Below are 11,764 nucleotides of genomic sequence, written 5' to 3' on the forward strand. Positions count from 1 at the left end.
ATTCAGAGTCTCACAATATCAGCAAAACATAACACAAGCAGGATGTAAATATAGAAAATGGGGAAAAGAAAACAATATAATAAGATGCAGCATATATAAATATGAATCAACAGTTTGTTGTTCATGATGAGGAGAGCATATCTGTGTAAGTTTTACTGTCTTACCTCCCCCACACTCTAAAAAATGCTGTGTTAAATACAACCCAGCACTGAGTAAAATATGGACAAACCCAGCAATTGGGTTGTTTTCAATTGACAGCTGGGTTAAATGTTTAACCTAACCTTCTGGGCAGTAACCCAACTGCTGGGTCAAAACAACCCAGTTGCTGGGTTTGTCCATATTTTACCAAGTGCTGGGTAGTATTTAATCCAGTATTTTTTAGAGTGCAGGGACCCGGTAGCGGCCCCTGGAAGAGCAAAAAAAAATGCACATTTCAAATGGCTGTAGCTCAAAGTCTGGATAGCATATCAAAGAAAAAATTGGTAGGACAACTATTTATGCTATGTTTACTAAATGATGTTGAACAGAGATTTCTGACATGCATGGAAAGGCGTTATAAAAGCATTTTAAAAAGTGCTCACAGTACAATACCAAATTTCATTCTGACTCTCAAATATGTCATAGAGGTTTGTACAAAGAACATATTTAGATGCCCCTTTGCTCATTAAAGATTGTATTTATTTAATTTAATTTCTAAATGTTTTTAAACTGCATTACCCATATGCCTCTGTAATTCTATCAATGGAACAGAAAACAATGGATCACTAAATTGTAGTTCATTGAAATTACACTAGGGTTAGGGTTAGGATCTCTGTAAACGGGTCATTTCTTTTAACATAGCAATACCTCATTGATAAATTACAGTATTACGTAATAAAGACATCAAAACATAGTTTGAAACATTATTCGCTTTTTATTTTGGCCTTAAAGTTACTCCAATCACAGCGTGTCCTGTTAGAGCTGTGTCACGTCACACTTGTCTATATATGGTAATTACAGTACAGCTACGGCCGGAAGTGATACAAAGTTTCAGGGTAAATAACGGTGAATTAAACTTGTTACTTATCAAATTGTGTTTTATTAACACCTACCCCTACCCCCAACCCTAAACGTACCATTACAATACTGCAAATACAGTTATTTAATTAATTAAATATTAAATGACGCAATATTGATGTGCGCATGTCCAGTTGCCGTAGCTGTATCCCATTCCCTTCTAGTCTTTCTCGTCGAGTTGACTTGCGGGCATCATGGAATTAGATGTGATTGGCAGGTCTACAGGGCCCTTTTGTTTCTTTACTATGTAGTAGAATATTAAAAATAGTTTTCTTATATAATTTTATATATAAATATAAAATTCACTGAAACAGATTACAGTGAAACATTTTTTCCAAGGCCAATTGGTTTCCATGGCATGAAGCAGAGGGCAACTAATATTAAATGTTGCAGCTGTACACTGTATGTGAAATAAATAATACAATATATCAAAATATTTCTTTTTTATTACAAAATGAAAATTACTGTGATAGTTATTCTAGCATGCAGTAATTTTTAACAGAGGTAAGTTAATCTATTAAACATAAAATACTTATGTAACATTTGCAGATATGTGAACCAACAGGCTTTAATTAAAAAACTTTTTAAAGCCTTTCTCTCTCTTTTTTGTTACAAACCAGGAGATGCAAGTCTGCCATCAGGAAACATATTTTCTTCCCTTTAAAGAAGCCAAAAAAAAAAAAAAAACCTAAACTAAATGCTAGGAAAACATAAATCGGTAATTACAATTATAAAAAAGTAATTCATATCTAATATTGTAATCAAACATGACTACAAAATTTGAGTGACAATTTAGTAGCTTTGAATATTTTTTGGTATTTATGAGCTTATGCTCATGGACAACAAACTTATGATCTCACAAGGCACACTGTTAAGCAGTTCAAGACAAATGCAAAAAGTTTTTAAGATGACAACTGTAAGAAACTAAACACTAAAAGAGACTGGGTACTGTGCAAAAACTTTACTGAAGAACAGCAAGCAAAAACACTCAAAAATAAACTGCATTGAAGGGTGCTTGATGAGTCCAGGTGTTTATGGTGACTGTTGTCATGCTGAAAACTTGTTGACACAATTGGCACAATTTGTCACAATTCACTCGAATTCACCCACATGCCACCACATGTCATGCCACTGTAAAACATCATAAGTGCACATAATGTTATTAGAACAGAGCAAAAAAAAAAAAAAAGATCACTGTCAGGTTTATGATTACTGTCTGGCATATACTGTCTGCCGCCCGAGTTGAAAAATTTTAACTTTGGCGTCAATTCGCGCCGCGATAACCAATCAGGAGCCTGCTCAGGAGTCACTCATTCAACATGGAGGAACGACTGATGTTGTCAGTGAGCAGTCACCCGGAGCTATATGACAAAAGTTCATATTTCTATAGAGACAGGAATAAAAATGACATACATATATAAAACATAGATTAATTGAATAAAAGGCCAAAGATAAGATTTACCCCAAACAAATTATATTTTTTCTTGAACCACTGAAGAGACAGAGCCAGCGGCAAATGTCAGAAGGTCTAGCCGAGGTGAGGCTGCTCTCGGCGGATACATGATCACGGAGTTCCCGCTGATCGCATGGAGCTCGTCTCCGAAAATCGGCGAAACACATTTTTAAATACACGCTGTCTTTATAAATAAACTGCATATTTGAGTTTAAAACAACTACATTCTCGCCTGAAATACTTTTAAAACTACATTTCATGACACGATAACAGTATTTTGAAAATTATCCGAATAAAAATGGTGGTTGAAAATGCTGCATGAAGCCCCCCATGACGCAAATTCACGTTTGTTGTGAAGTTAATTTCACGCGTGAATGAAGCGCATTTCACGCGCGAATGAAGTGAATGATCTCAAAATGTTCAAGCGGCAAACTAGACGCGAATTTGAAGCTCTATTCACGTTTGGTGTGAACACAGCATTATACTTCTATAACATTACATCTCAGATTGAAATATTGAACTTTTTACTCAAGTACAAGGTCTGGCAGCTTTAGTTACTAGTGTTACTAGTTACTTTTAACATTACAATTTTGCATACAGTTCCTGTACACTGAAAGCAATGTACTTTCAAATTTAGTGATTTCAAAATGTTTCTGATAAACTGAGGGATTAAGTTATATTAGTGGGTTGAGGAAAATCTCCTATTTGTTAGGAGAAAAAACACTCTTGGATTAGTTGAAAAGTGGCTACTTCTGACTTGCAGAAGCAGAATAAGTTTAGAAATTTCAGCATGTTATCATATTGTGTTCAAAGCAGATTTGGCAGTTCTACAGACTCAGGATAAGGGTAGTGGCTGCATCTTGATCCCATTGCCTTTCTTCATTATTCTCCTCTTCACTAATATTATTAGTTTCACGGTTGGTGTGAAAGGGCCTTAAACACTTGCCAAAATATAATTTTTTGTTATTAAAAACAAACAAACAAACAAGCCCAGGTGAAAAAAAAGTAATGCAAATAAAAAGCAACTAAATAACGCAATTAGTTACTTTCAATATTGAAAAACACAACATTCCAAAACACTACACACCCCAACACTGGACACCACTTGCAAGACAGCAGTTGAAATTTGCCAACATTGTATTGGGTCATGGAATGGAATAATCCATTGCATTGAAATGGAATTAACTAGGAAATAAAACATGACTTACCACTCAGTGCAAGGCAACCAGTGAACTTTCAATTCAGCTTTCCCCTACACACACACACACACGTAATAATTACTTTAACTGTTTAATCAATCACTGGATATTACCTTTGAAAGGCCAGCACATGGCCTAATAAGACATTTTACCTCATTTATTCGTTCCCCAGTTATTTTATCAAAAAGGAAAACCTTCTGCCTACTACATTTTCGACAACCTGAAATAATGAAAAGACAGGTTTATTAAGCCACGAATGCCATGCTTTGTAGCTGAATCACACAAGCCCATATTTATAAATTCACATGTGATGTGATATGCAGTCTTTTCCATTCGTGTCAAAGTGAATTTGTCCTGGTTTTTGCCAATCAACCAAAACGTACAGGATTGTTTTCCCACAGCCCTTGGACATTGGCCATTAAAACACAGCTAAATAACTATGTAAATAACAAAATACTGTGAACTGGCTATCAATGTCCTGGTTAGCTGAATGAATCCTATTTAGATGAAGTCAGCTTTGACTGGGAGCAAATTTATTAATAGTGTGGAGTAAGATGTACCATGCAAAGTTACCTTTTCTTCTGTTCTTAACCAGTGGCACCTCCTGACTCAAAGGCTTGGAAATGGAAGAGGCAGATGGATATGGAGGAGAGACAGGGGTGGTAGAGTGTGACGCGGTAAAGGTGTTTAACCTTCTTTTCCTCTGCCGCAGTGGAGGTGGAGGAGGGGAAGAAAGTGAAGGAAGAACAGTTGTAGAAGTAGCAGAGGAAGGGGAGAGAGAGGTTGGAGAGAGTGAGAAAGACACAGGAACAAGATTGAGAACAAATACAGTTTCAGACTGCTTGGTGAGGCTCTCCGGCTGCTCCGCGGTGACGCTCTCCGGCTGCTGTGCTGTGGAGGTTGCTAAAATACAAATTTACTTTGTACATAGTAACAAATAAATATACATGTATTGTAAACAAAAACATTACTCTTACCTTTTGTTAAGATACTCATAAGCCGTCCGCATCTTCTCCAAAAAAAATTTGGTGACAGGAGTGGGGTGCAGATGTGTGATAATATCTGCCACCCACTTATTTGAAGCCCTTTTGTCCTGTTTCCCAATAAATAAAATTGGCTTGTATCCGACAGCCTCAAGTTTCTGCACCTGAAATGAACAAAAGCGGTTATTCCACTGCATTAGTTATTACACACATTAGTTAGTTACACCCACTGAAGTATTAGAAACATCAGTACTGTTAAAGAAATTTCATTTAATGAAAAACAATGCAAGAAAATGAGCCGTAACCTGTTTCATTAAGATTATTTTAGAAGACACATTACTCTTGAACTGTATACAATCGATCGTCAATATAAGGTAAGGCCAGAGGTACTGCTACAGTTTCTGCCATTGCCATCATGACTTAATACTTGACACAGAATACAATTTCCTGCTTGCCTGATTGGGAGTCTGGCAAGAAGGGCAGGACCTGAATTTGGGCCTTGTCATGACTAGACAAGAAATACACAAAAACAAACAACAGATGGACAAACTGTTACAATAAAGAGGATTTTTAGGAACTATTAAGAGAACTGGAGAGATGGTCAAATAAAACAAATAAAGATGAAAATAGAGATAAAGATATAGGGTTTAGAATAAAGAGCAGGCAAATTTGAAAAACCTGATTAGAGAGAAAAAATATTTTAAGAATTGAACACCTTACACCAGAGGTGTCAAACTCAGTTCCTGAAGGGGCTCAGCCCTGCTCCAACAAACATCCCTTTAACTTTCAAATAAGCCTTAAGGACTCGATTAGCTGAGTAAGTTCCATACAATTAACACCAGAACTAAACTCTGCAGGGCTGCGACCCTCCGGGAACTGAGTTTGACACCTGTGCCTTACACTTCACACCAGTATTTTTCCTCAATGTTGCCAGATTGGACAGTTTTTCCACCCATTTGGTTGATTTTGGGTTGCACCATGTGGGAATAAATGGGCTTGGGCAGGTGGAATTTTGTTATTTTAATACAAAAGAAAGAAATAGAAAAGTTGCAATGTTCAACATAGCCTCCTATATAACCTCTGAAAGAACATTTAAATTATTTATTTTATAGTGAGAAATTGTGCTGAGACACAATGTTGTTATGGATTTGTTTCTACTGTTTATTATAGACAATATTTAGGCGTTTATTATCAAATTATCCGTGGATTTTAAACAATTACTGGCCTGACCATTTATAATGTTAGCTAAAGTGGCTTAATAGTTTGAGCTAATGTAAAATAGGTAACTGGAAACACATCAGTACTGAAAATCTTGTATTCCCATGATTGAACCTTCATGATTATGCGAAAAAAAATTAACTTTGGATTTAATTAGCTTAGCTTACACATTTGGTGCAGCAAGTAATTTATATATAAGTTTTCTATCATAAACTGTCCTAATAAATTGCTGCTTTACACTTCTAAAAGTTCTAAACACAACTTGTCCTGATTCTACAGTTTTTATTGTGTAAATTTAAGAATAGTCTTGGTCTCTATTAATTAACTTTTCTACTTACCGAGTGGGGAAAAAAAAAAAAAAAAAAAGACCTTGGGATTGTGATCACGCAATACAATGACGTCAGCGTTATTAATTTAGAGGATATTTAATAAATAAACAAGACATTGCTTAATCAAACACAAGCGCATATATATATATATATATATATATATATACACACACACTTACACACTTATTTATCAATATCTGACTCCTATAAAAAAAAATACATTATCCTGCATGCATCACCTATAATTAGTCACTTACCCTGTGACCAGAAAACGCTTAAACTGCACACACCATGGAGCGTTGCTAAACTCACCTCTGAATAGTGTTTTACCTGCAGTTGAGCGCTGTTTTGGTTAAACTCACCTCTGAATGCTGTTCTACCTGCAGTAGAGCATTGTTAAACCCACCGCGTATTTAAAAAAAAAAAAAAAAAAAAAAAAATCGTATTTTTAGTAGTCTCGATCCATCCACAGCAGACAATGGGCTGCGGTGTGCTTACCCAAGACGTCAAATTTCAACACTGCAGGCTCAGGTTCAGGGTTCCATAGAAGTCTATCGGACTGTCTTGCTCATTGAAAAATGACGCCAAGGGGGTACCCAGTGCATTAAAATGTTACGCCAAGGGGTCCTGACCAAGCGTCCATATGTGACGAGTTGGGAGTGAGAACATGTTGCCTCCACATATACCACCAACTCCCGACCACCCTGCCCCAGACACCACAGTCTGTCTTCAGCCATAGTGTTCAGTCCACTGTTCTGTCACATTTCACTTGGAGAAGGAACAAGAAGCTCCAGAAGAATACAGAAGTATGACTTTAAATCAATCCACAAGGAAATACAAACAGAACACTTTAAATACACAGACACTGATAGGAAACAGCTGGAACCAAATTAACTAAACAGGGCACACCTGGAACTCATAGAATTGAGGACAGGAACAGGAAACATGACTAAATAAGGAAAACAGGAACTAAGACCGGGGTAAAACAAGGAAACTAAAGTCCACAACACTGACAAGGTGCATTTAAAAAAAAATAAAAAAATTCCTGATGAATCCTGTACTACTGCTCAAAATGATAAATTAAAATTCGATTTGAAGTTGAGTTTTGTATGTGTTTGTTTTTCACCATTATCAATATTATCATCATCATCATCATCATTAAAATCTCCCTCTTTGGTTTTTCGTCTGGCAACGATACGCACTTGTTACAGAAGGACTGACCAACTTACAGAAGGAGATGAACTGGGCTGAAGATTATCTCCTGGAAATCCAGCAGGAGGGAAGGTCTTTGGGGGAGTATGTGGATGAGTTTTTGAGCATGATACAGCTGATGAGTTGGAGCAATTCCACGCTTAATGCATGCTTTCGGATGTGACTAAAGATGACAATCTGTTTAGTTTTTTTGACTCCTGACGATTGCCGCAGACCCGTAGCAGATTTCATTAATTACGTTCTCGATTTAAATGGTTCTAAGTTCCTTGTTGATGTGGAGGATCCTTATCCTCCTCCCATCCAGAAGCATGTGGGTGCTCCAGCTCGCCACAAGCCAGCACCCTCCACATACCACTCCAAAGAGCCCACTCCCTCCTTTCCTTCTGCTCTTCCCCAAGACCTCCAGAGCTCCTCCCTGGTCCGAAGCCCAGGATCGTCAGCTCCAGCCTCAGAACAAAGGCCAGGATGGGCTCCCGATCCCCAGTTAAGCCCAGGATGGGCTCCCGATCCCCAGTTAAGCCCAGGATGGGCTCCTGATCCCCAGTTAAGCCCAGGATGGGCTCCTGATCCCCAGTTAAGCCCAGGATGGGCTCCCGATCTCCTGTTATGCGCAGAAGAGGCTCCCGTTCCTTGTCGAGCCCAGGGAGGGCCCCTGATCCCCCGTCGAGCCCAGGGAGGGCCCCTGAACCCCAGTCAGCTCCAGTGTCGGCTCCAGCCCCAGAGCTCGCTTATATGATACTTATATAAGTATACATAATGAATGTAAGCAAATACTGAATTTAACCCGAAGTTTAAAATGGTGCTGAAAAGGCATTCAACAAAATATTTTTATCCCTATTTGTGTACAGTAAACACATATGAATTGATATTGAACCCCCATTTATTTATTTGCCTCAAAATGAACAAGAACTGTGTTAGTTTTAACAATGATATATGATTTATTTCAATAGGTTTTGAAAGCATGGGTCGTCTGCTCCAAAGCAAGCTGGAACATCTTGTCTGGACCCTACAGAACATACTACAGCCCATGTCTTGCTGTTTTATTCACCTCGGTTTTTCTGGTTTTAAGTGTGATAATGACTTAACAGTATAACAGTGTTCTCCAGGTGTTGAATGAGAAAAAAAAGGCTAAACTTTTATGTTTTCCTGTTCTATGACTTAGTTTAATAGTTAAGTTTAATATTAAACTTTCACAATATTACAATTCAAGTGCATCGAATGATGTTTACAGTCCTGCAGAAATATCACTGTCCATGATACTGAATCCATCAGAAAGCATGACAGCAAGCTGTTTGGGTGAACAGTTAAAAAATTACTGGCAAAACTTTTTTCAAGATGGTTACTTTATCATTTGCCCCTCATGTATATATTCAATTTGTACCATCACTGTATTTTAAATATTTACTTGATCCTAAAGAACATACTACAAGTCTTTAATGTGTGATTATTTGCTCTATATGTTCAATTTCTACCATCACTGTATTCTATTTTGTTTTTTATTGAGATGCCTTCCAGTTCAATAGCTTTTAAAGAAAGACACTGACTTATCCAGTGCACGTTGTAAAATATTCATTTAACATTAAATAACACCACTCTAAAAACAGCTTTCAAAAAAATAACCCAAATGGCAAACCACAATGGACAGTTCTGCAAGAATGAAAACATCAATCAGTGCAAATAGATTATGACATTTTGAAACTTCAACGCTAAATCAAACAAAAATACATTAGATGATGTAAAAGATAATATCCAGTCTGTTTATTCAACACCTGGAGAGCACTGTTATTGGATTGATCCCAAGTCTTTATTACACTTAAAACAACAAAAACAGATATAAAAATGAATCAAGAAAGCATGTTCTGAGGTTTGTTCTGTAAAGTCCTATTTGTTTTAGAGCACTTCAGCCATACAATACTATAAAAAGCTATTGAACTGGATGATATGCATTGAAAAAAATCTACACAGCACACTGCTAGTAGAAATTGAGCATCTGAATAAAATATTTATTCATCGAAGAATTCTAAAAGCTATTGAACTGGTTAATATCATTAAAGAAACTAATACAAAATGTCACTAAAAATTTCTGAGTAAAAAAAATAATTTATCCCTGCTAGGCTTGTTGTTTATATGTTCTACTCCCTAAAGATATAAAGATGTTTGTGTTTCGTTAGTGTTCAGTGTGTTTCATAAATACACTGTTATGTCACTTCTGCATGTATTGCATAAAAAAAAAACTCAGATTGATTCTGAAATAGCTGCTATCCCTTGAATGTACTAGAACTCTGATGCTTGAACCTAATTACATTTGATTATGCTAATTTTATGAAGAACTGTCTGTACTGTTGATGCTGTCTGTCTGGATGGTGCTGCTTTTACAAAGTTTCTCTAAATGGTCTAATAAAGTACTATTTAGGAATTTTTAGTGTAGCCAGTTTTTTACGGTGGCCCAATAGTGCACACCACAACGAAATCGCCACAATACTACGCATAGGACTAATTTTGTTGTGTTGTGCTAATCTCGCTGTGTTATGGCTTCTTTCCATTGTGTTGTGTTCTGGCATGAAAGCTGGATGTCCATGCATGACCAGTAGGCCTTAGAATGAAAGTAAAAGGGGGGTTTGGGTGAAAAAGTGAATCTTTTGGACCAAAGAAAATGCCCTCTCCTGGGTGCTGGGATCACCTTTTTTTGGCCAAGCAGGATATCTGGTAGTTATCTTAGCCTCCTTATCTGATAGCACTGGACCTTTTGTGTGTGTGTGTGTGTGTGTGTGTGTGTGTGTGTGTGTGTGTGTTAGTCCATTGGCATCCAATCAAATTGTAGCAAACCATCCTCCACTATGGCAGTTAGAGAGGGTTCATTTCATACTGGACCTCAAGTCTCCTTGTCTTCTGGTGCACTACACACATATGTTCACATTTCAGCAAAGCATGCATGACATATTGGCCAAAAATGCCAATCAGCTGAATCATCACTTTATCAAGGCTTGCTTAAAAGCTATGAAAATGTTAGTCTTTCCATTAACGAAAAGGATCTGATGTCAGATCTTTGTGCTGTGGTAGGTAGGCTATACTGAGTTTATTTTAGGGCAGCTATAAAAAGCAATGCACTTAGCATCTTATCAAATTACAAAATCTATAAAACAAATTTTTCAAAAATTCAGAACCATGGACAGTGACAATTCTGCAAGACTGTAAATATTAATAATCAGTGAACATGGATTATGATATTGAGTGAGTTTAATGTTAGATTAATACAGAAAACAACAAAAAAATAAAACAGAATAATGTATCTTTGTTAATTCAACACCTGGACAACAGTGTTGTATAGGCTACCTCATTATAATGATCACAGCTCTGTATCACACAAAACTACAAAAACAGAGATGAAAAGACAAGAAAACCTGGACTGTAGTTTGTTTTGTAAACAAACTTCCAACTTGTTTGAGAGCAGTCGGTCACTCCTTTAAAAACCTATTGAAGTGGATAATGTGTGATTGAGAAAAAAAACAACTACAACACATGGCTAGAACAAATGGAACATAAAAGGCAAATATACGTACATTGAAGAGTAGTATGCTCTATTGGGTCAAATAAACAATTTTGCAACTTGTTTTAGAGTGGTGTGACCCTCTTTTTAAAAGCTGTTGAACTTGATGGTGTGTCATTGAAGGAACCAAAACAACACAGTATGAAGTAGCAGAAATGGACCATATAAAGAGAATTACTGCACAATAAAGAGTTGTAGTATGTTTATTAGTGTCAAGTTAAAGATATTCAAATGTGTCATTGAAGAAACCACAGTAATTAACACAATAAACTTGCCATAAAAGAATCATGTAATTTGTAGACGGTCCCTCTGATGGTGATGACGTCACACTATTCCATAGGCATGAATGTGTTTTTCAGCCTCTTAAAAACATAAAATTCTGCAGAAAAAATGGATTGTAGGTACTGCTCATTATAGTCGGTAATGAAAATTAATTGTAAGTATCCTTTTTTAATGCATATTAACAAAGCTATTGAACATGGAAGTCCGAATGTGTGAATATGAAACCAACTGACTAAAAGAAGGCGATTTATGGAAGGTAGGTATTAGAAACACTAAATGCCATGAGTGATGGAGAGTCTGATGCTAAATTATGCGTCCTGGATCGGCTCAGCATCTGACGGCTCATCTGACAATGATCCAGACTTTTCAGCAGCTCTGTTAATACTGATGAGCCTCAGACTATCAACAATCATTCAACAAGACAATCAGATCATCAGCAGATCATCTCACTTTATTCTGAGTGTTTGCTGTTAAGAAACACATTA

The 11,764-nt window shown here is 36.8% G+C and overlaps 1 protein-coding gene across 1 annotated transcript; it reads right to left on the reverse strand.

Annotated features, from left to right (window-relative positions):
- Nucleotides 1–3,713: 3,713 nt before the first annotated feature.
- Nucleotides 3,714–5,466, reverse strand: LOC109083471 (mucin-2-like). The gene is made up of 4 exons (XM_042721419.1): nucleotides 4,686–5,466; nucleotides 4,282–4,611; nucleotides 3,861–3,928; nucleotides 3,714–3,761 (listed from the first exon to the last, which is right to left on the reverse strand). The coding sequence occupies exons 1-4, from the start codon at nucleotides 4,702–4,704 to the stop codon at nucleotides 3,714–3,716; spliced, it is 465 nt and encodes a 154-aa protein (XP_042577353.1). The 5' UTR covers nucleotides 4,705–5,466.
- Nucleotides 5,467–11,764: the final 6,298 nt, after the last annotated feature.

This window comes from Cyprinus carpio, chromosome B3 (assembly GCF_018340385.1).
Source record: "Cyprinus carpio isolate SPL01 chromosome B3, ASM1834038v1, whole genome shotgun sequence".
NCBI classification, from domain to species: Eukaryota; Metazoa; Chordata; class Actinopteri; order Cypriniformes; family Cyprinidae; genus Cyprinus; species Cyprinus carpio.